A 24,159-nucleotide genomic window follows, 5' to 3' on the forward strand; every position below is an offset into this window, starting at 1 on the left:
AAATAGTCGTCTTGAAGAACCCAGAAGGATACCTCCACCATCAGCTCGGTCTCTCGCTTATACAATCGGGTGGAAAGGAACGCCATCCTCTGGATCCAACCAAGACTGATTTGTTAGAAAGCACCCGTCAATTACTGCGGGGGTTTGATTGTCCATCTCGGGATTCGCTTGATTGATGCTGGCATGCAACTTGTTGCCGAAGAACGAAGCTGGATCTGTACGAAGCTGGTCTGTCCTGTGAAATCCTGGATATCCGATCGTTGTGAGGGCATCGAGTGCACGATCTTGCAGCCCTCTACAGTTCCGACGAACAGAATCCATGCAAGCCTACCATCGCCCAGGTGAACGACCTTACGTACGACTTGGCCATCGCCGAGGCGCATCCGATTTGGCGCGCTTCATCGGTGACCTGAGCTGGGCTGACACAGAGACGGAGTGCCGCCTTGGCACAAGGGCATATCCCTCTCCGCCCATGTCAGGATCTCCACCACTCCCGCCCAAGCCATTTCAAGAGGCCGGTGAGCGAGGCCTGAGCAGTTTTCAGGCAACTTCTCATGATGCATATCGTCCAACCTTGACTGCTCAAGGGGCCGGTATCCGAGGAGTACCCATTCCGCCTATTTCAACGCAGTCGCATCTGCCCCCGCCTCTGCCCGCAGTCCCCGGAGGCCGTCCGTATCCTCCAGAGATAATAGAACGACCGGAATATCCGGTAGGCCGCCCGGAAGAATCTCAGAGTCGGCCCTCAGCATTGCCGCCCTTGTCCACGTCCCAGCAGTCCCATTATGCCCTGCCTCCGAGGCAAGGGCCAATGCCAACGACATCGCCATACTCGTTGCCTCCAAGACCGCAGACAGCAGATGCGGCCGCTTATACTTCCCCTAGGTCACAGCGAAAGACAAAAGGGCACGTTGCGTCAGCATGCGTGCCATGCAAGCGAGCACACCTTAGGTAAGATCCCCAAAGCCTCTTGGGGAGCAATCATGGACGTATGATACTAACTCTCAATAGATGTGACGGTACGTAGTTTCAGCAAACACTTTCCTCGAAATCATGAAAACCTGGTTTTGTTCTGTATCATACTACCCTTTTTGGAGCTCATCATTTCTCGAGAGCGGCGGGCAAACGAATTCGGCACGATAAACAGGCCTTGAGAGGAACCGCCGCTTCCGCATGGTCGGAAAAGAGACCTCACCTTGTGCCATTTGGTGGTTGTGGCGAACATCGCCAAGTGACGATGCCCCTATCCAGAAGCCACCTTCATCTTGCTTACCCCGTCACTTGAAAACTTCTGCTGGCTTGCAAAAGAGTAACAATTCAATAATCCACACTTGTGAATACAATTCATCAGCTCCTCAGCAAGGTAGCCGTCAAAGTTGACTCGGACATTGCTCTGATTTCAAATCACTTGATCTTTTAGCAGCTGGCTAACAAAAATCCACAAATAGCTCAAAGACCATGCTCGAGATGTCTTAGCAATGGCAAGGAGGATGCGTGTATCGACGTTCAACATAAGAAGCGTGGTCGTCCGCGCTTACGAGAGGATAGGGAAGCCAGGTTCGACTCGTCCCGATTCCAGCAACACCCGGCAGATCCAATGGCAAGACGGCCCGTCTCTCTATATGCGCCTGTCAGCGCACCGGCAGTGGCCTTTGATGATCCGCTGCGAAGGAGTCAGTCGTACAGGGTACTCAAATCACAGCCGACAGACCCCATAGCACCACGGTACCTCGAGCGTGGCTCCATTGGAGATGCGCACATATATCCGCCGCCACTGATGACACCTCCGAGGCCACTGGAGCCAATAGCATTCTTGTCGGTTGACTTTGAGATTGTTAGAGTATCGAATCCTTTTGTGGATGCCATTGGTGCTGGTATGGCACAGGCCATCCTGGGGAGAAAACTCGAGGAGATCATGGCGCCGCAAGAGAAAGACAGGGTGGCTGCTTTGCAGCGAGCTCTGCAGACGGAACAAGGGCGGAAGGAGCCAAACTATCTGCCGCCTATTTTTGGCAGACAGGAGTTGGAACGCATTGTGCATTCAATGCCACTCGACGCCGAATACATCTCGAGGCTCCCACTTGAAAGGCAGGATGCCTTCACCTTCCTGACGGCTCAAAGACAGGGTCGCCAATTCTCGGTTCGCGTTGGACTCGCCAAGGAAGACTCGATTTACTTCGTTGTTTTAGTCCTCAACATCCAACCGCCCTTGTATTCACATCCGTCACCGTCTCTGCATGCCCGAGAAGTTCCTTATCCATATCATCAACAGGTACTCGCTCCCCAGCTTACACCTGTGTCAGCATCCTTTGACATGGGCCGACCCAAGCTTGGTGACCTTCGAGAACAACGTGATGACATGATGCCTCGGCGGCAGACAATTTCAGGAACACAAGGGCAGGCCGGTCCGAGTCCTGGTGTGAGCCCGAACATTCCCTCATACGCTCCTTCTTCGGGTCGTATTGAACATCCGGCTGGCCCTTCTTATCAGATACCTCGAAGCGAGTTGCCACCTGCACGTCCGCCGGTGCAGCCAGGATACCAGCTTCCCCCTATCCGAAGCCAAGGACCCGTGCCCGACGCCCGTCCTGGGCGAGTCGACATTGGCGGCCTGATAGATCAACCCGAAACGTCGCGTCGTGGGCCTTAGCGGGAATTGAGAAATCCTCTCCTGGCCAAGACTGTCTGAAGATGGTCTCGAGTAATCGACAGCCTCTCAGGGGCTACATCGTCTTTTATCCTTTTCAGTTGAGCTCGTAATCGAGCTACTAATATCTCTATTGAACGTACTTGGTTGTAATTGTACGCGAGATACCCCTTCTTGATTTTTAGTTGTGGCATGGAGATACCTCTGTACAACGTTGATGCATCATTCTGCTTTGCATACGCCTGGCCTGTGGTTCATTTCTTCGTCTGCCGCCTTGGTGCGGCGGTGTCGTCTGCATTGGTGGATATTGAAAAGGGGTTCGTCCTCGATAGTATAATTTCTGGCGGCCAGTCATCATTATTGGCGTTGGAGGTCCACTCGTTCTTTGTTTTATGCATATCCCCAGGAGATGGGAAGATGGGAGCAGACTTGGTATTGCTGAGGATTGACGATGGTTTTCCTCGTTTAGCCCGGAGAACTCTGTCGGCATGAGAAATGCCAAGGATGAACTTATGAGGGGTTGTAATATCGATATGAAGTCGTGCTATTCAAATATCTGCCCCGTTGTGCCGTAGTGACTTGGAAACGTGACATGACCAAACTTGTTTAACGCCTCTGTTGGTAGTCTCACTCTCTCCGAGTGCTGGGAGGATGGCTATTAGTTTAGCACTTGAATTCATCCAGGTTTCATTTTCCAGGCCGGAAGATATCGAGTGCGTCTCGATCCATAGTCGGATCATATTTGGGGTTTCGCCGAGCCGCCCTTGTCACCAAGTATTGAAAGGCGTTTCGTGTTCATTGCAAAAAAGGTTCGCATCATGCTCTTTGCATGGAAAGTTTGTTGTAGTCCAGACAGAAAACCTATCCCGTAATATGTAGTTGCCGGCGATCCTGTGTCAGCCACAAAGTCCAGCTAATACCAAACGTCGTGGTACAAGGTGGGGTTGTTGGGAGCACCGGTGGTGGCCAGCTGAGTTTGCGAGCATGCATACCTAGGTAATACATGCTGCATAAGATGCAGACTGTATTGCAGAGGGTGGCTTATGGTGGCGCTCGTGACTATGCTTTCATGATGTCTGATTCTTTTGAGATTGTTGAATTTCTTTGATTTATTATGAAATGATTAATAGAAGAAGGAAGGGAAAACGGGAGGGAGAGATGGGTGAAATAAGAGACACTCTCGGTGGGTGACGGAATGGGCTCCCGACAATAGTAACAGGCCAGGCCCGGGGAAGACAAACTACATTTGGATTTGGTAGGGACTAGGTAGGTTATGTATTTGTAATTTTATCTGGGTATGGCCGGCTTGAAATGGGCGCAACCGACGTGGAAAAGGGAATGAAGAGAAGAAGATGAGAGAAAGAAAGACTGAAGGAAAAGGTCGCAACGGCTTGCCAAGGGGCGGCCCCCCGCCACGCGAGTTTCATACGAAGAGCGACGAATAAGTTTATAGTTGAACTCAGATATAAGGCTCGCGCCGTAACGTGTTGTAGTCGGTAGGTAGCGCAGCCACCGGTAGTCGACTCTATTATGGGGGAGGAGGGACATTGTTGTCTTGACCTTTAATCTGTAGATGCAGGCTTGTTGCAATTTCCGTTCCACGCATTTGAGGTTGTACTTGCGGTTCGTCGTTCCCCTTCATCAACAAGAGCTATGAATCTCTGTTTTGTGCAATGAAAGAATTCCCGTTCGAAAAACAAGAGTGGCTCACATCATTTCTTCTTCTCTTCTTTCCCAGTCTCATTTACGGTGAGAGGGGAAGAACAAAAAAGAGGAGAGAAGAGAGAGAATGTCGGCCGTGGTGTAGGGCCTTTTCTTGGTAGACGGTGAGAATAGACTGGGATCAATGACTTGAAGACCCCCCCTGTGTTTGTTTCTCTCGTTTTGTTTCGTTTCCTCCTGCATTTCCCCCAATGCTATCCAATCCCTTGCCCTGTCTGACCATGCAAAAGTACACGCAAGCTGTAAGTAAGCCTGTGGCTCTCGTGCCTGGATCGGGACCTTCACCTCGCCTACCTACATTTGTAGACCCCCGCAATTCGTCCCTTGAGAGTGGGATATTACCTTTTGCTCTTATCTTCCGTGGCCGGCACTTTTACTCATTTATAAAAGGATCGAGTATAGGTCAAGGCTGGTTAGCCAAGCAGATGTGACAACGGGTGCTCGCTTCGTCGTTGCATTTGCGGTCGCATTGCGTTTTGTTGCTCTCTGTAGGTGTAGGTAGGTAATAAGCGTGATTGACATTGGGGGGTTGCACTACCTTGATTTTTTCTAGAGGGGCAATAACGCACACTAGGCGCTGGGACTTGGGTGGGATTGGATCTAGGCGAGGGGGGGCCGAGGTGTGCAAGGGTTTCGGGGAATTATCACCCCTGGTCCCCCCCCCCAATCGAACCAGGCTCAGTTGGTAAAGTTGAGATGAAGCCAGCACACGATGTTTGCAAAGCCATATACGAATATTTACTACTACGTACTACAGCGTATGTTTGGACGAAACACGGATGAGAACTATCGAAAACGGCACCCTCGGCTGGGCATGAATCATTTCTTCCCTGTCGTGTGTATCATGCATCAAATGTTCAGCTTTGGCCAGCTTTTCTCACCTCCCCAAAAGAGCATCGCGACTTGCGAAAATCTCCCAAGATTGCAGGTGGTCTCTCTGACAGGCATCCATACCTACCTGGTTACCAAGATTCCAAGATATCATGACATGTCGAGCATACCCGACTCTTCTTGGCACTGCTTTGAGGACATGGGAGTCAGGGTCTGTCTGCCTGACTCTTTTTTTTTTTTATTTTAACAAATCACCCAGATCATAGCAGCATACCATCTATCAAAGTGAACTACCATGATGTATCCTTTTCTATATATGTAAAGTTGGATCTGACGACGAATGGGAGAAGCGCTGGATGAGATGGGCTTCCATATCTCGAGAATGAAGGACAATTCGAAATACCCGTGGACACAGTACCACCCAAGGTCATTTACATACATGCGCACGCAGCCTTTAGCACCTGGGCAGGTATGGGTTTGGCATGTCAGCGCATGAACCCGGCTCCCGACAGCCGTGCGTTCCCTAACGATGTACTGTAGGTGCTACCTACTGTGTATATTGCAATGTAGGTTAGGAGTTTAGCGACGTGGAAAAGAGGGGAGCCGGGAGCCGGGAGTGTTCCGAAAGGTTACCACTTACCAACCTACCATTGTGCTACCTGCACCTATCCATCATGGTCTGAATTCCATTAAACTTTCTAGTGTTCCCATCCTCAACCTGACCTTCTGACAACCTCAATCCCGGTACTACGTACCTACTATTTCACGAGCTGTCCGCCAAATTCGATAGCCAATGTAACGGAAAGAAAATTTGGCCGCATTTCCCCGCCAGCTCGAGAAAAACGAGAGCCCGGGGGCGAGAAAGAAAGCGAGATTGGTAAAGAATGGCAACATTCGGCTCGTCTCGCCCGGCCTTTCGGTTGCATAATGGCCTTGGCCAGCACGCTTTCTTGCAATAGCAATGCAACCGCGAAAGGAAATGGCACACCTCTATCCAAGTCGTACCCGAAACAAATCACAAGGTCATTATGTTGACGCCCATTTCTTTTGTATCGAGCTACGTGTGATTCGTTCGATGTTCAGCCGACCAAGGTCCATCTCGCAGTCAAAACGTGCGAATTTCTCTCAAGCGAGTCCGTGATATAACATCATATCATGGCATTTGCATCGATTGTGGTACCTAGTGTCCACCTGACGGTCTTTCTTAGGCCCCTGGGCAAAACAGAAACTTTGAAGCTAATCACTTTCCTGAACGTCACTCCCTGTCACTCGGCCGACTTGAAGGCCCAGCTTCGCCTTGCTTTGCGCGATATGGAAGCTCCACCTTCCTCTTCTTGCTGTCGCTGGCCATCTCGTCAAGCTCTACCGATAATTTGTCGCGGCTGCGCGGGCTGTCATCGTCAAGGATCTCTTCAACACGTCTCGGTCTCTTTCTGTGTGGTATCAAATCTGATGGCCACTGAGAGAATAGGAATTAGCTATCTGTCTTGGAGGGTGTGTGGAAAGAGCGAGGAATAGTTGGACGTCGATTCTTGCCAGCCAGACTGCTCTTTTTGCAAAAACAAAAAAGAACAAAAGCTTGTGTCTGCTCCTGGCAAAGAATGGAAAAAGCAAGAAGAAGAAATGGAAAAGTGCTTACCGGTGGCGGCGTGAGGCCGCGGAGAAGACTGTCACTGCAATTAAGAATTTCGTCGGTAGACGAGATTGGCTGATCATGTCCACGTTGGAAATCCTGGACGCGGCGGACCGCAGCGCGTGTGAGATGCTTTGACCGGGGGCTTTCACTCATGGAGCTGACATAATCTCAGTACTGTCCTTTCTTTCTTTTTCGCTCCCTTTTTTTCGTCAATTTGTGTAATGACTTACTTTTGGCTTCCTGGAATTACAGCCGTCGAGTTGCCTCCATCGTCGCCGTCGCCATTGCCGCTCAAAGGTTCTGGCGAACCTCGAACTGCCTTTGTCGACCCGTCGCCCTCCTCCACTGTTTGAACCAGACTCCGATCCCGTGACTGGGACGACATGTGGCTGGAATGGCTGGAATTGATCAAACGGTCTGGTATTTGCTCTTGCTATACCATGCTGTGATGTCTGACACCATTGCTTATATGATGCACTGATTACAAGCTCAGACTTGAGGCCGCCCACACAAACCATGAACTTGCAAAACTTGAATACTTCCATCCCAAGTGGTCACGCACATGATGTAGGTGGCAAATTTTGCAGTGAAACTATCTACAGACTAACTGAAGAATGCCTCGATAACTGCGCCTTGGTGTTGGTTCACCCCCCCAGTCGTAGGTTGAACCCCCAAGTTCAGCCTCGCTACCAGACAGGGCCCCAGTCAGCGCGGCACGAGATCTATATTCTTCCTACTTATAATGAGTGAACTTCATACAATACTTCGAGGGTACAACATCTAACGGCAGAGTTAGTAAAGCTCTCTGTCTCTATGTGTCCAATATCGAGGGCAACAATGGCGCAGATATTTTACGGGTGCAATTATCAGGTGAATCTGCTTACAGCAAGGTCAAGATATCATTCAAGATTGCTTAGAGCATTTTGCCGAACTTTATTGAGTTTATGCCATTATTGGTAAGAAAACTGCAGTCATTTTGTATGTGCCTGGTAATGGTCTCTGTAATCAATGATTCCATACTTCTATCCGACTGATCGAAGATGGCTGCTCAGGCAGAATACAAATCCGTCAGCACAATTTTTGTCAAGAACGATAAGTATTCAGAGGGTAGATGAATATCATGCTTGACTGGAGCTCAGGTTGCTTACACGCATCCTCCCCTGCCATGAGTCTTCGCGTTCAGGGCCTCCTGTTTACAGTCAGTGAGGAGGGGACGCTTAATCCGCCATTATAGAATCACACATCGGTCCCGACGCACTTTTTGAATCTCGCTGCTCTCTAAATGTGTGTAAGATTCCCAGGGTCTCGGGCAGTCGTTTCATTATCCATAAGAAAAGGATCGAACTCAAACCCCCCAGCCCTTGGGCTGAGTAGGTCAGCTGTACCGATAAGGCTCTCCCGGCCCCCAAAACAACCCAAGGGGCTGAAAAATAGCCTGCTCGACACCCCCATGTCGCTGCATGAATTCATTGTAAAAAGGCATCTCAACTTGCCCATGGGACTCTTTGCGCCACGACCGTGGGGCCTGGCTCGCTGGGCTGGAGGTCTCCCACACTTCCAACGAGAAAGTGCGACAGTGGTTTTAATACAGCTTCTTCTGATCATGGTTTGTGCCAGGTGCGTCATTGCGACAGTCCAAGGGGATAGTGGAGTGTGATATAGCTTCCTGGAAGTGATGACTTGAGATGAAGAAAGCCTTGAAAACAAAGCATCTGCCTTGAGCTCCTCTGCTGCAGTTTCGCCTAGCTGGCTCACTGGGAAGCATATACGGACACTCAAGGCATATCTTGACCACGCGCCTCCTCATCACTGACCGCCCATGACTTACCAAGCCCAGTTGGACCGCGCAACGATGCAGGATCGACAGCTTCTATTGAACTGACCTCAGTTCTGTGAATGTATACATTGCTGACAATTCTTGTTTCTTTGCAATTATTACGATAATTTGCTCCAAGATGAACATGTGATATAGTAAAGAGTAGCAGGCGGCCCAACTAACATAGTACCTAGAACAGGGTCCCCACTTTCTTTTCCAGCGGCATTGGGCGTAATTGGTTGGGGCTCTTTAGCGCTGCTCATCTAGGTATTCACACTCTATCAATGCAAATGCCCGTCATGTGACCAATGGCACTTCGATCTTTGCGCGTTGGCAGGTACAACCCATAGCTCCCAAAATTTGAAATAATTGCATCGACGGACTTTCCAAGTCTAAATCATCTTGAATTTCTTCTTGTTGGGCAATACCAGCCTCTGACTTCAGGCAGATTGGGCGGCGAGAAGACTTGACACGAAAGGTGTGCCTAGGGTTTCTTCTCAGCTTCTGGCGCTATACGCGGGTCGCATCGTTCACATCGGACGTGGCAGCCTCCATCCGAAAGCAAAGACCCTGAGCACATCAAGCGGCACTTGACCATGGAGGAGAGCATGGAAATCGACAGTCCCAGGGGTACCAAAAGGAAGGCGGATGAGGACTTACTGGCCGAAGCTACACCCCGGCGGATCAAGGTGGGCTTCTGATTGCATCTGCCTTGTGAGGCTAGGCTAACCAGACGCGGCTTCGCAGGCCCTGGATCCTGATGTCGTGAACAAGATCGCAGCAGGCGAGATCATTGTGGCGCCTGTACATGCTTTGAAAGAATTGATCGAGAACGCGGTCGATGCTGGATCCACATCACTAGAGGTCCTTGTCAAAGAGGGTGGTCTCAAGTTGCTCCAGATTACCGATAATGGCCACGGCATCGAGGTGAGTGCCTCACTTGCGCAGCGCCAGCACTACGCTCTGACTCAATTCTGTAGAAAGAGGATCTCGAAATCTTATGCGAAAGGTTTACAACGTCAAAACTCAAGAAGTTTGAGGACCTAGGCAGCATCGCCACGTACGGCTTTCGCGGCGAGGCGCTGGCTAGCATCAGTCATATTGCCCACTTGCAGGTGACCACGAAAACAAAGGACTCGAACTGTGCCTGGCGTGCTCATTACGATAGTGGCAAACTGGCACCTGCAAAGCCTGGCCAATCTGCCGAGCCAAAGCCTGTGGCCGGGCGCAATGGCACACAAATCACTGTAGAAGATCTATTCTACAATGTCCCTACACGTCGAAGAGCTTTCCGGTCACCGTCTGAAGAGTACAACAAGATCATTGACATGGTTGGGAGATATGCCATTCACTGCCGGGGTGTTGCATTCTCCTGCAAGAAGCATGGTGATTCAGGAACTTCGATTGCTGTCCAGTCAGGCACATCAACCGTTGACCGCATCCGCCAAATACATGGCGGGAGTGTGGCGAATGAGCTGATCGAATATTCGGTCTCCGATGATCGCTATGGGTTCAAAGCTGAAGGCTTGGCAACCAACGCGAATTACCACATCAAGAAGACAACTCTACTGCTTTTCATTAACCACCGCTCAGTAGAGTCGTCCAACATCAAGAAGGCAGTAGAACAAACATACTCGACTTTCCTTCCCAAAAACGGGCATCCTTTTGTCTACCTCAACCTCGAGATTGATCCGCAGCGCGTCGACGTCAACGTTCACCCTACCAAACGAGAAGTCAACTTTCTCAATGAAGATGAGATCATACAGTCAATTTGCGAAAATATCCGCGACAAACTTGCGGCCGTCGATACTAGTCGCACCTTTTTGACGCAAACTTTGCTGCCTGGTACTGTTCTGCCCAGTGATGCAACTCAGTCTGATGTGGATGGCGCGACTAAGAAATCGGCTGCCAAGGGCAAAGCATCCGCGAGGCCATATGAAAACAACCTGGTGCGCACCGACGCCTCACTCCGAAAGATCACCAGTATGTTCCAGCCTGCGAACAAGGAAGAGTCCGTCGCCGAACACGTGGATGGTATGGAACCAGAGTATGAACATTCGGATCGTGAGGCAGTGGTGTGCCGTTTGACAAGTGTGCGGGACTTGCGGGCAGAAGTACGCGATGATATGCACCATTCTCTTACAGAAATCTTTGCAGGCCATACCTTTGTCGGAATCGTCGACGAGAGGCGACGACTGGCAGCGATGCAGGGAGGCGTCAAACTCTATCTGGTTGACTATGGCCGTGCTTGCTACGAGTATTTTTACCAAGTGGGTTTAACAGATTTTGGCAATTTTGGCACGATTCGCTTCCAGCCATCACTGGACCTGCGTGAGATCTTGTCCATCGCCGCCGAACGCGAGAAATCTACTGCCGCAGAGGGCGAATTGGCCGAGGATGACGACTTTGACGTCGAGGACGTGGTAAATACTGTAGCAGAACAGTTGATCGAGCGACGGGAAATGCTTCTCGAGTACTTCAGCTTCGAGGTAACGCCGGACGGTGAACTGCTCAGCATACCACTTCTTGCCAAGGGCTATACTCCGTCCATGGCCAAGCTGCCGCAGTTTCTGCTTCGACTTGGACCTCATGTTGATTGGAACGATGAACGTGGCTGTTTTGACACGTTTTTGAGAGAACTGGCAAGCTTTTATGTTCCTGAGCAGCTTCCGCCCCTGCCAGGAAATGCTGAGCAGCTCGAGGCCGAAAACATAGCCGAAGAGGTCAAAGCAAGGCGAGCACATGTACGGCGTGCTGTGGAGCATGTGTTTTTCCCAGCTTTCAAGGCTAGGCTGGTTGCTACGAAATCACTCATGAAGGGAGGTGTTTTGGAGTTGGCAGATTTGAAAGGTCTATATCGAGTCTTTGAGCGATGTTGAGGGATATGCCAGGGGTCTTCGAAGTGAGGCAATCGTCGAATCATGTAAAGACAACGTTGCTGGGTGTTGCAAGTGGCTCATAGACAAAAAGCAGAGCTATAGTTGCTAAGACTAGCCAAAGTTACGAGGTCGGCCGGTCATGCACCTTCATATGTTCACATCACATGGGACTTTGCACATCTGTGCCAGAACTTACCTCGTTCTTGTCAACAGCCAATCTGATGGGTGTTATGTGGATATGTCGAAGCAGGGACAATGTAGAGAACATGGCATGGGTCCGATCCAGGCGTCGGCTTTCTGAGGGTGTTAGGGTCATAAACAAGTTGGGTCCTATCAAATGAACTCACAGCTCTGGATTTGATATCCTTGTTCGCGTAATGGCTAATGTCATGTCTGGGTTGAAGCCTTCGAGTGGCCACGGGCGGCCCATTCTTTCTGCCTGAACCAAGTGTCAATAACAATGTCTAAGCATTTGCCTCCATAAAGAAGTTGATGATCCCAGCTCACCCAATGGGCTTGAGCTTCTTCTTCTTCTTCTTCCCACCATCCTCGCCGCCGCCGCCGCCACTCTTTCCTTTTGCAAACTGACGCCACGAGTCTATCCTCTGATCCCTGGTGGCCTCCCAATCCTGCTCATGCTGGCGCTTGCGCTTGCGCTCGTCGATCTCCTCCTCCTGCCGCTTTTGCTCGCGGCCCTCCTCCTGCATCTGGGCCTTGATCTGGCGGCGGCGGCGGTGCTCGTCGTCAATGAGGACCTCACGGGTCTTGATGCGCCAGCGGGCGGCAAACTCGGGCGTCTTGAGCTCGGGGGAGTCGACGGTCCATTTGTTCTCGCGAATGAGCAGCATGCGGGCGTCGGCAATGGACTCGTCGAGGCGGGCGCGGTGCTTCTCGTCCATGAGTTCCGTCTGCGCCTTCTTGAGTCTGTCAAAGGCGTCGGGCGCCTGGGGATTCCGCGTCTTGTCCGGGTGAATAAGCAGCGACTTCTTGCGGTACGTGTTCTTGATGTCCGACTCGGGCACGCCTGGGTTCAGGTCCAGTACGGCGTAGGCGTCGAGCCGGAACGCCTTGAGGATTCGGTCGATCTCTGCATCCTAGATGCAAACACAAGGTTAGAGGCTGTATATTCTATGCAGGGGCTTATATATAGATTGCGAGAGTATGCGAGAAGATAATCATTGCTCCTCAGATGTCGCGTGAGACAGTCTGGGTGGAGGGGGAAATGACGGTACTTGCCTTTGCGAACTCCTTCTCTTCTGAAGCCAGAAGATCGAGGGCATCCTTATCCTCTTGAACAAGATCCTTGGCATCCTTGGGTATATCGGCGGCCATATTTGCGGACTTCAGCGCGGACTGGAGATGAAGGAGAGTCAACGAGAGATTGGCGACGGGACGGGGAGGGATATGAGTCTAAGGTTTAAGTCAAAAGACTAGGAAGAGCGTTGATCTGTTTCTGGGGTCGCTGATGGGGCGGCGAAGGAAGGGGTTAGCGGCGTTAATGCAGCCGGATAAGCATCCCTGTTATAATGGGGAAGCTGCGATAAGCCCCACCAGCTCAGAAAAAAAGTTGTACGTAGCAGCAAGCCAAAGCCGGGACGCCAGAAAAGTCACTGCAAGAATCTGTCTTGTACTTCCATCACCACTCCGTCAACAAAGACGGCTCACAATTTTCGACCATGCCTCGACGCGCTGCCTCGCCGGCACAATCCGAGGCTGAAGTCGACATTCTTGGCTCCCTGTTCACCGACGGCGCTGACGACGACAAGACTGGTTTCCAGGCGAGCCACGCAAAGGATGGGTTTGGCTTCGACGCGGGTGGAATCCTTGACGCCGATGAAGATGGCGACGACGCGGACGGAGACGAGGCCTTTATTGCCTTGAAGCAGGCTGCTTCTTTCAGGAAGAACTCAAATGTCAAGGGCAATTCTGTCAAGAAGGGCGGCGGTTTCCAGGCCATGGGTATGTTGACACAAGAGTCGTAATCGAAAATGGGCGGGATGCGACTGACTGCTTATAGGACTCAATGCCAGTATGCTACGAGCGATCACGAAAAAGGGATTCAAGCAGCCTACCCCGATTCAGCGCAAGGCTATTCCCTTGATCATGGAACGGAAAGACGTCGTCGGTATGGCTCGAACCGGTTCGGGAAAGACTGCCGCCTTCGTCATTCCTATGATCGAGCGCTTGAAAGCACACAGTCCCACCGTTGGTTCGAGAGCCCTGATTCTGTCGCCGTCTCGTGAGCTCGCCCTTCAGACGATGAAGGTTGTCAAGGAGTTTGGCCGAGGCACAGACCTGAAGACTATTCTGCTAGTGGGAGGAGACAGCATGGAGGATCAATTTGGAGACATTGCCTCAAACCCCGACATTATTATCGCTACGCCCGGTCGATTCTTGCATCTCAAGATTGAAATGAACTTGCAGCTGTCGGCAATGCGGTACGTGGTCTTTGACGAGGCCGATCGACTGTTTGAGATGGGTTTCGCTGCCCAATTGACGGAAATTCTCCATGCTTTGCCGCAAAACCGACAGACTCTTCTCTTCTCTGCGACGCTTCCGGCATCACTGGTCGAGTTCGCACGAGCCGGCTTGCAAGATCCTAGCCTGGTCAGATTGGATGCCGAATCCAAGGTTTCACCCAACCTCCAAAGTGCTTTTTTCAGCGTCAAAGGTGCGGAGAAAGAGGGAGCACTTCTGCACATTCTCCAAGACCTTATCAAGATGCCGACTGGTCTGCCCGAGGGCGTCGAGACCGAGTCCGACAAGAAGTCGAAAAAGAGGAAGCGAGGCAACGATGCGGGTGGCGGCCGAGGCAAGCCAACGGAGCACTCGACGATTGTCTTCACAGCAACCAAACATCATGTCGAATATCTCCAATCGCTACTGAACGAGGCCGGATTTGCCGTCTCATACGTCTACGGTTCCCTGGATCAGACTGCGCGACTGGAGCATGTTGAGAACTTTAGGCAAGGACGGTCCAATATCCTGGTAGTCACTGATGTTGCTGCCCGTGGTATTGATATGCCCATGCTGGCCAACGTCATCAACTTTGACTTTCCGCCTCAACCAAAGGTCTTTGTTCACAGAGTTGGTCGTACAGCAAGAAACGACCAAAAGGGATGGAGTTACTCCTTGGTGAGAGAAAGTGATGCGCCGTACCTGATTGATCTACAATTGTTTTTGGGAAAGAAACTTGTGCTCGGACGAGAGGGCGAGGACTCAAAGCTCACCGATGACATTGTGGTTGGCTCTCCTATGCGTAGCAAGGTCGAGGCCCATGTCGAGTGGTTGAACAAGGTATTATTGGAGAATGTTGATATCAGCACTCTCAGAGATGTATCGGCAAAGGCTGAGAAGCTCTACATGAGGACCCGAAACTCGGCCTCGAGTCAGAGTGCCCGACGCGCAAGAGAAGTAGTCGCTTCAAAGGCTTGGGTGGAGTTGCACCCCGTTTTTGGAAAGGATGCCAGTGCCATGGAAAATTCAAGGGCCGAAATGCTTGCTAGGATTAGCGGTTACCGCCCACCCGAGACAATCTTTGAAAGCAAACTCGTCAACGGTAACAAGGTAGCCAATGGTACCGCAGCAGAGGTTATGCGAAACCTGAGGCAACGCGTCACGCCCCGGAATCAGGTCAAGAAGGCTGAAGCCTCGAAACAGGCAAAGGAGGACTCAGAAATGGAAGATGCGGACGCCGATGGTTTTGGAGAAGAAGATTCCGAAGTGGAAGAAGCGGCCGCTGCTGAGTATGACTCGGATTCCGAACTTGAAGTCACTGTGGGAGACACCAAGAAGTCGGGCGGTTCGGATCCAAATTCATTCCAAGACTCAGAAGTGTTCATGTCATACACGCCACGAACTATCAACGCCGCCGAGGAACGAGGTTACGGTGTGCACACAGGCGGCAACTTTGTCGAGTCGGCACGAGACGTGACGATGGATCTGACCAATGATGAGGGAGCCAAGGCCTTTGGACTACCCACGCGGTCAAAGATGCGCTGGGACCAAAAGAGTCGCAGATATGTCGCTCGTGACAATGACGAGGACGGTAGTAAGGGCGCACGCATGATTCGTGGTGAATCTGGCGCCAAGATCGCCGCCTCTTTCCAGTCTGGCCGATTCGACAAGTGGAAGAAGTCCAACCGTGTACAGCTCCAGCGTGTGGGAGAAATGGAGAAGATCATGCCGAACGGCCCTGGAGGTCAGGCTGGCGGTACAAGATACAAGCACAAGATGATGAAGGCGCCCAAAGATGCCGACAAATTCAGAGACGATTACCACGTACGGAAGAAGCGTGTCAATGAAGCCAAAGAGAACAGAGTTGGGCGTTTCAGGGATGGTGCTGGTGACAAGAGGGAAATCAAGGGTGCCGCAGATGTTAGAAAGGCTAGACAGCTCAAGCAACAGAGGTTGGAGAAGAATGCTAGACCTAGCAGGAGGAAGTAACGGCACGGAGATAGCAAGTCAACATATATCGACTCTTCAATTTCAATATAAATACCCTTCCTTGACGAGTACTATTTGTGACATACACTTGTGCGATGGACGAGAACGTTTTTCTTTTGGCTACGGGTATTATGCGCACTAGGAGACGAGTCGTGCTCAGAATGATACATCCAATAGAACTTGGCATCTGGACTCACCATGCATTTCGACTTGGAACTCTTGCTTTGGGGCTTTGCATACTTCGGCACAGATGCCACTTGTTCTTCCCCTTGAACCATATATCATATTGAAGTACTACTACTATGATGATTTCAGTGCCTATACCTATAGAGGTCGTTTGTGCTCGACTGTGAGATTGTATCGAAACACTTCTAATAGATTTCCTCCAGGCGCCAGGTTCTACGTTTTCACGATCATCCAGATGAGGGTGATGATGCGCTATTGATGCCGTCGAAAGCCTTGTGCATCCTGACATCAGTATACGTGGTGATCAACAAGAGCCTGAATGGTCTCGAATCTTTGCTATGCCTTGGATTTGGTCCGAGAGCTCCCCTTTTCAAATTGCTTCCAGCCCTTGGACACTTCAAAACCACCAGAGAAGAGTCCATGCATATCCCAGCCTACAATTGGCGCACATCTCGCAACTCTCTGATCGCCACCCTCGACTGCTACGAAGAAAGCTGACTCATGAGGCGAGCGGAGTTTCCATTCCCCAGAATTCCAAATATCTCTGGTTGACCGCCATGACGGCAAAAGTCGACGGCTACACACCAAGTTGTCAAGAATCTTGCAAGATTCCAGACTAGAAAGTTCGATTGTTGCGAAACTCGTTCGTGTCGTCGCTTCCACCGGGCACAAGCGTTCCCTTCAACCCAGGCATGATTTCAAGAGACTGATTTGAAAAGCTGTATGCATCTTCAACGCAACGTTTCATCTGTTAGGCAGAGACAAAAGATCCATGGTGCTGTGTATGATCGCCTCCCCTCCGCGGGTTATGAAGGCTGCGCTTATTGATAGGGTCGTATGGTTGCTCGCCCGGGCATGAGTCACCAGATCTTAATACGGGGGTTTCATTGTCTGCTCACGCTGCTTCCTACTATAGCGTAGCAGCCGCCATGTCCGATGAATGGTGGCAAAGTCTTACAGGCGATATTGAACAATCTCGAAGATATCTCGACGACGTGAGACTTGCAAGGTGTGTAAACTGATCCCGTTTCCGAGGAAATACGGGGGTTGTCGCTTCACGTACCTTGTCCAGTACGTATCCGTGAGAGCGATTCCCCGAGAGACAATCAGAGTCGATGGTTTTTCTTGATCAGACGTGGAAGGACAGAAAAGAAAAGAAAAAGTGGCGGACAGCGACTTGTATATCGAAGAAGTTGGAAGACTTGCAGCCCATTAAAACGTCGTGGCGCAGAGCACAGCCAGAGAGGCTGAGATGGGTTTTCTATTCCATGCACGTCAGCGGGACTGGCGCCGGCCGAACATTATGTGCCGCCCGCGCCGTTCGCTGTGTGTTTTTTTTGGGGGCGGCGCTGGTCCGGACGCGCGGCGATTGCTCAGGTGTACAGTAGGTAGCTGACAGTTTTCCTTCAAAACCCCCCATGTTTACCTGAACTGAACCAAGCATCAAAAACCCACCCAACATAACGATTAAGCTTTTTGACCGTTGACAGGCCTCACGATGACTGGCGGGCATTATCGTCCCTTGCCAGGTCATTGGCCGAAATACTACGACCACGGCGTATTTTGCAATTCTAAAGAAGCTACAAACAAGGTATGCAATTTGTACTAATTATCATATAGGTAGGCACACGCGATGTAGTGTTGTATTTGTATTGCTATCCGGAAGAAGTACTCTCTGAATTGCGCGCACGTGTACGGACTTGTGTTCCACTGAATAATCTTTGCTAGGGACACCCGCTAAAGAGGTTGCATATCGATCGATTCATGCTGCGACTTTAGAGTTTAGGTCTCTTGCCGTCCACTATGCGCGGAAGCTACGCATAGAGGATAAAATCGCTTGTATAGAGTAAACGCCGATAGGGCCGGCTGCAACCGTTGTGGCGAGCCGCCCGATATATCCGAACCGGCATAGCGAGGCCGCGCCCAGGCTTGCGGCGATCCTCTTAGAGCTTGCATTAGATTCTGATCGCCTCGTGGAAGAAACAGAAATGGAGTCTGTGTCTTGTCAAAGGGTGGAAGCCACTTGGTTCGGGAAACATGGATGAGGTTAGTTGCATTCTGTTGCAATCCTGGCAATATTATTTCCCTACCTACCATTTGGTACCAAGGTACGTAGCTCGAGTGAAGTGCCCAAAGGTGACACGCCCTTCGCTTTGTATTTGATTTACTGCGGTTCATGCCTACCTAGCCATTGGTGACTCATCCATCTATTGCGGCAATGTTTTTCGTACTTTCTTGTTTTTCTTCTTCTTTTCTTTTCCATCTATTTTCCACATAGGCAGCGGTGTGCAATGCTGCGAGAATTATTCTTGGCGTTAGCTGATTAGTATACACATGAAATCAACGCATACCTTTTGAAATATAGTGATTACAAAGCACACAAGCGCTACCTGCATAGGCAGTCACAGAACACCGGTGAAAAGGAACGGCGAGTGCGAAGTTTCGGAAACTCCTGCCTGAAGCAGAAGCTCTGTATAACTATTTGTAGACTAGTTTTTGATTTGTATTTTCTTGATTAGATACTGTTCTTTGATTGCATCTTTCGGAGAATGAATCTGGGCAAGAAGCAACAATTGTCGCAAGTTACATAAGAATGCTGATGTAAGCGGTTGGAGCTCTACGGAAGGACCTCCCAGAAAGCGGGCATTGCATTTCATGTTACCCAAGCTGCATGATCTCTATTTGGCTTGAATGGGTGTGGTCGGGATTTGAGGTGCATGATGGAATCATTGTTCAGCAAAGACAAATGAAAGTCTTACTACCAAGAAGGCATGACGAAGCGGATAGTAGTGTTTTCCTTTGTATAGTAAGGTAATCTGTATACTAACATGAGGCAGGACATGCAAGGACCTATGTAACCTTATAGATGCCTAACTTTTGGTTCGAATCACACTAACAGCCCTATCGGATGGTTCAGTAATCCCTGAAATTCAACCTAGGTGCATCTATGCCATGGATACTACTACTAGGTAGGTGGCCACAGTAATCGAGTAGGCAGCAATATAGCTTGTGGATTCATCGGCAATTGGAATGGGGCATCAGGTCTTCTCTTGTCCGAATATAGCTGTATATCAGGCTGATTGTCAGGCCGCGGGATCTGTCGTGTCTGTCAAACGGCGTTGAAAATCCCCAATATGGTTCGGGGGAGCTCAAAGGGTGCATGTAGTTTGTAGAAGGCCGAATCGCGAAGCTACCATCGTACCGGCCCGGCCTCTTTTCGCGCAGCCATCCACTACGAAGAGAGCTGCCCGAGGCTCAAGTGCTGCCCCCAAGTTTGGTTAGCAGTGCTCAGCTATAAGCGCGAGGCGCCGCGAACGCTAGTGTCCTAATGTAGCTAGGTACTACTCTGTAGGTTGGGTAGCCCCCAAAAACATTGAAGACCATGTCCAGACTCAATTCTCCTACAGCAGTTTACAGTGGATCATCAGCGACATCCTTTCACCTGGTCAGCTCCAACCTGAGTGACAACCTTTTAGCTACGTCGCCCATGACGAAAGACCACATAGCACTTCGAATAATATTTCTATCTCTCTTATTGCTTAAAATCCGATAACCGTCAGCCGTCGCCTCGGCAGCTCCACTAAGCCAACGTATCCCACCCCCCATGGTCAGTCGAGATGCAGGTCGAGACATTGACAAACGACGTCAGATCCCGGCACTCTAAAACCGTACTTCCCTGCCTACCAATGGAATATACCGGTAACCACAAGCCACCATTGCAAAACGTCCTGTTTGTGCCCCTTGCGACTCATCCCGTAAGACCGCGAAATCCGAAAACCCGCACAGCACAACACGGGACAAACCCCGACCAGACAGGACCTCAAATCAAGTCAAGTGCATCGGCCTGACCGTATTGGACTTCTGTACTGAGGACCTTTTGTTCACATGGATGAAGTGGCACTCACTTATGTACATTCAACATTGCGACGACATGCGCGACAAGTCAGAAATCAGATCGCATTGAATTGATATGCGGTTATATGTGCGATGCACGATAGCCTGATCATTTCGCCATGAATGACGAATGACCAGCACTAATTTGGTGCCTGGACATGGAAGGAAGCTTGGACTCTTAGAAGGGTAGGTAGGTACCAGAGCTTCTTCCTTTTGGAGAGAAGTAGTCATGTTTACCGACAAGCCTAGGGGTCTTGGGGTCAAGATTTAGGTATTGATTGCCTGGACTGTACACTCGAAGCAAAGGGACAGCTAATACAGCAGCAGCAAGTAACAATCTGGTCAACTTCCCGGCACTAATTTGATCAACTTTTTTGCCATCAAGGGGAAAAGCTTCCCCGTATTGAGAGTTTGAAAATTACCACTTATCCGACCGTTGAAAGTTTGCTTCAGGTCCTTAGAATCCGCAAGTACTCAGCGCACGTATCATCGAAATCAATTCAGGTGATCGAATCCCCATTTCTTTTAGGCGCTGTCGGCATTCAGAGTTGAAAGCGCCCGCGCGAGCTGCTGCTAAAATGGCAGACTTTAGATGCCCCTGGTCTAGCTTGACATTTCCATGTCCCGCGTCTTGAGCCTCGCCCAAGCCCTGATGATGCCCCTACTAATGACTAAATCCAGTGAGCCAGGACACAGGCGCGAGCTGAATGGCCAGCTGCGTGCCGCCGGCTGCGGCTCCGGATCCAAGCTACCTTACCCAGTTTACCAATCCATCCATCAGCAAACCTCTCCCCTGCGCGGCTGACGAACAGGACAGGCAGTACCTACATTCATCATCTACCCGATCGACTATGATCAAAACCTTAGATTATGGATGCGACTAACTGTACATGGAAGTCCATGCCGGCCCGGCCTTGCAGATTATACTTCTGCACCTTTCTCATGTCGCCTTTCTCTTCCCCATGTAAATATGCCCTTCAAGTCTTGGAGCAGCCGGACCCTTCAACTTGCATCACATCTATAGGAACATCCGGCATATCCACTGCACTCCACCAGCTACACTTTTTTTTCTTTAGAGAATATATTTCTTCAGAGGCCTGGGCGATCCCTGTGGCAGAAGAGGACTTGCAGAATTACAAATTACGGATAACCATTCGTGTACTCGCTTCGACGTCTGACCATGGAACACCACGACAGACGTTGCATTCGACTGGACGTGTAGAATGATTGGTGGTTGTTGGGAGTCCACAGGTACGCGCACTTTGCACATCCTTCCCACTCACTCGACATGCCAGGAACTACCAAAAGGTCCCATTTTTGGCACGGCTCTGTCATGTTCCATGTCATCGCCGTGGCTTTGCCCACCACAGGATACATCGTGGTGATGCAATATGGGGGCACCCCGTCATCAAAACGATGCCATCCAATGACGGTCCAGTTGCCTGAGAGCCTTGATTCTTATAAATCTATCTCGAGGGCCCTACCCGTGGCAAAACTCCTTGCTTGACTCATAATCATACTCTCAAATAGATCATTTGCTAACAAATCAAGAAGCAATAATCATAGATTGAAACATCAACATAACGGAGTACACATTCCTGGTGCACTGCAAGCATAACGCACTGACAAGAACGGAGTTTGGTGTTATCGCCGGGCGTAATATGAACTACACGAGAAAGAGTAAGGACAGGCCCGCTCTTCCCTGTGTATAGTTGCAACACCTCATTGAAACAGAGCTAACATTACTATTCAAGGGGCACTCCTGGCCTGTGACTTTTGCAGGTACATCTTAACTAAAACTTACGATCAAGTGACTCGGCACGAGACTAATGATACTATAGGCATAGGAAAAGACGGTGCGACGGCCAGAGGCCTTGCTCAACTTGTCGGGATTCAAATGCAGACTGTGTCTACAAGGAGTTACCATATGACCGGTTGGTAACAGCGCCTCGTCTTTTCCCCGATCGCTTTGAGCTGACATGAGAATAGGATTGAGGATGCAAGTCCGGCCGCCGTGGCCGATCGCCTGGCTCGGATCGAGGCGCTCCTCGAGCAACAGGGCCAGCAGCTGCGGCAGATGACGAGCGGCTCAACCCCGAACAGCTCATCTGCCGTTCCTTTTGACTATACGCAGTCTTCATCGCCTGTGTTCTCCAAGTTCTCCGAGAATAACGAGATACCCTCGTTCCCGCAAGAGCAGGCCGAAACGCCCACCTTTCTGATTCCAAAGGGACACACCAATCTGACGACGACGATATTGGCTTTGCCTCAGCTACGGGAGCAGTTAGGCGATTTTCCTAGGGACTATTTTTATAGAATTGAGGAAAACCAGCCCTTGCCTGAGTCTCTCAGATCTTCACAAACCGACCGCAGAGCATGGCCTCCTCTACGGCAAGCGGTCGTGAGTAAATTGTCCGAGAGCTACTTCCGCAACGTTCATTCGCGCCAGCCACTGCTAAACCTGGGCGAATTTCATCTGTGGCAATCCAAACTTTTAAAGAAGCAGCCGATAGCCGATGCAGAAGCTGCTATTTGTCTCTTGGTTTATGCGCTGGGAGCCGTTACGACACCCATGGCCGCGAGTCCCGATGCGAGCGACGGGGTTTTGGGACTTGGTTTCTTTCGGCCAGCACTGGCTTTGATCTTGCACGAATACACATGGAATTTCAAACCAGATCTGGTCGTGGTCCAGGGACTTTTGCTTGCGGGTTCTTACTTTTCCCACTTGGGACGGCCATTGCATAGTTGGAGGATGTCATATTTAGCCTCTCAGAGATTTCTGCAGACCATAGAACTGTGAGTACCCAATGAGTTTGACTTCTATCGTGTATCATGATCTGACCAAAACATCCAGCCGTCGTAGTGAAGATGCCGATGGGGAGTATCACGAGGCAGAACTTCGTGTATTCTGGCAGTGCTTCCAAGAAGACTGGTAAGTTTGAATGCAGCCATGACCCAAAACATCCAAAGTCCTAACATTTAAGTTTAGTAATAGAGCAGAAGATTTGGATGTTATACGCAGCGGTATAGAGCCGCTTGGCGACAAGATGCCATTACCGCACAGCATGGATCCGAGCGACCACGAGGAAACCATCCACTTGTTTGCAGAGATTGCGATTCGCAGACTTCTTAACCGCGTCCACAGCTCTCTGTACAATCCAGAATCGGAAAACCACTTTCCTGGCATGGTCGATCCAGCCATAAGCAAGCAAGGTCTGAGTTTGCAGCAACTGCTCACACTCAGCTCAGAACTGGACCGGCAGCTGGAGGAGTGGTACGTTTCAATCCCCGATGTAATTCGCCCCCCGCGTGGCGTCGAGCCCATCCTAAACGAACGTGGCCGCATCTTGCGCATCCGCTATTACGCCGCCCGACACATAATCCACCAGCCTTTTGTTCTCTACGCGGCAGCGCAGCAGTCCCGGGCCACTTCGATGTCATCGGCCCAGACGTCACCAGGCCGTGCAGCACCGGCGCCACCGCCTTCTCACTCACCACCACCAACGGACGGTCTTTTGCCGCAGGTCGTTGTGGAAAAGTGCGAGGCATGCATTGAGTCATGCGTTACCTTTCTGTACAATATGATCGAGCAACTCGATCAGCGCTCGTGCTGCTTGTGGTCTGCATCGCAGAGCTGCCTGGCATGTTTTCTCGTATTGCTCTTGGCGGAGAGCTGTCCGCAGTTGCAGCACTTTGTACCACCTATGCGAGGCTTGCAAAAAGCGGCCATTGGAAAACTGGGAAAATGGGCAATCGAGTCTTCGAGTTTTGAGGCTGTTGTCGCCATTATGAAGAAGCTGGTGTTTAGGGAGGTGCGAAGCATGTAGTGAGCTTTCTCTCGCTTGTTTGCCAGCGAATAACGTTTCGAATGAGTAGTACGATAGGAAACGAATGATGTAAGAGAATTTCGAACCTGCGGTCAAATGATGAGATTGAACGATGTTGATGTTCAAGTGGTGTAAAATGGAACAATTTCTTATTAGCTAGAATTACTATCTCCTTTAACTATAGTAATACCATACGTACTGGTTTTAATGATTTATGAATATAGTTATCCGTGTGCGGAATGCGTTGAAGATAGGTCTCAAGATCAATATAAAAG

At 50.4% G+C, this 24,159-nt stretch overlaps 6 protein-coding genes across 6 annotated transcripts; 4 read left to right on the forward strand and 2 right to left on the reverse strand.

Annotated features, from left to right (window-relative positions):
• Positions 1-319: 319 nt before the first annotated feature.
• Positions 320-2,650, forward strand: PFICI_04849 (uncharacterized protein; the record flags this gene model as incomplete). The annotated part of the gene is made up of 3 exons (XM_007833430.1): positions 320-951; positions 1,012-1,019; positions 1,449-2,650. The coding sequence occupies 3 exons, from the start codon at positions 320-322 to the stop codon at positions 2,648-2,650; spliced, it is 1,842 nt and encodes a 613-aa protein (XP_007831621.1).
• Positions 2,651-6,455: 3,805 nt separating this feature from the next.
• PFICI_04850 (uncharacterized protein) lies at positions 6,456-7,221 on the reverse strand (the record flags this gene model as incomplete). Its single annotated transcript, XM_007833431.1, has 3 exons — positions 6,456-6,659; positions 6,840-6,993; positions 7,067-7,221. 3 exons carry the CDS (start codon positions 7,219-7,221, stop codon positions 6,456-6,458), a joined length of 513 nt encoding a protein of 170 aa, XP_007831622.1.
• A 2,027-nt stretch (positions 7,222-9,248) lies between these two features.
• On the forward strand, positions 9,249-11,531 carry PFICI_04851 (uncharacterized protein; the record flags this gene model as incomplete). Its single annotated transcript, XM_007833432.1, has 3 exons — positions 9,249-9,341; positions 9,400-9,579; positions 9,633-11,531. The coding sequence occupies 3 exons, from the start codon at positions 9,249-9,251 to the stop codon at positions 11,529-11,531; spliced, it is 2,172 nt and encodes a 723-aa protein (XP_007831623.1).
• Positions 11,532-11,918: 387 nt separating this feature from the next.
• PFICI_04852 (uncharacterized protein) lies at positions 11,919-12,863 on the reverse strand (the record flags this gene model as incomplete). The annotated part of the gene is made up of 3 exons (XM_007833433.1): positions 11,919-11,970; positions 12,039-12,625; positions 12,759-12,863. The coding sequence occupies 3 exons, from the start codon at positions 12,861-12,863 to the stop codon at positions 11,919-11,921; spliced, it is 744 nt and encodes a 247-aa protein (XP_007831624.1).
• Positions 12,864-13,207: 344 nt separating this feature from the next.
• PFICI_04853 (ATP-dependent RNA helicase DBP10) lies at positions 13,208-15,977 on the forward strand (the record flags this gene model as incomplete). Its single annotated transcript, XM_007833434.1, has 2 exons — positions 13,208-13,490; positions 13,549-15,977. The coding sequence occupies 2 exons, from the start codon at positions 13,208-13,210 to the stop codon at positions 15,975-15,977; spliced, it is 2,712 nt and encodes a 903-aa protein (XP_007831625.1).
• Positions 15,978-21,718: 5,741 nt separating this feature from the next.
• PFICI_04854 (uncharacterized protein) lies at positions 21,719-23,884 on the forward strand (the record flags this gene model as incomplete). The annotated part of the gene is made up of 6 exons (XM_007833435.1): positions 21,719-21,737; positions 21,792-21,839; positions 21,899-21,995; positions 22,047-22,853; positions 22,912-22,989; positions 23,047-23,884. 6 exons carry the CDS (start codon positions 21,719-21,721, stop codon positions 23,882-23,884), a joined length of 1,887 nt encoding a protein of 628 aa, XP_007831626.1.
• Between the last annotated feature and the right edge of the window lie 275 nt (positions 23,885-24,159).

Source organism: Pestalotiopsis fici, assembly GCF_000516985.1.
Source record: "Pestalotiopsis fici W106-1 unplaced genomic scaffold PFICI_Scf_3, whole genome shotgun sequence".
Lineage (NCBI taxonomy): Eukaryota > Fungi > Ascomycota > Sordariomycetes > Amphisphaeriales > Sporocadaceae > Pestalotiopsis > Pestalotiopsis fici.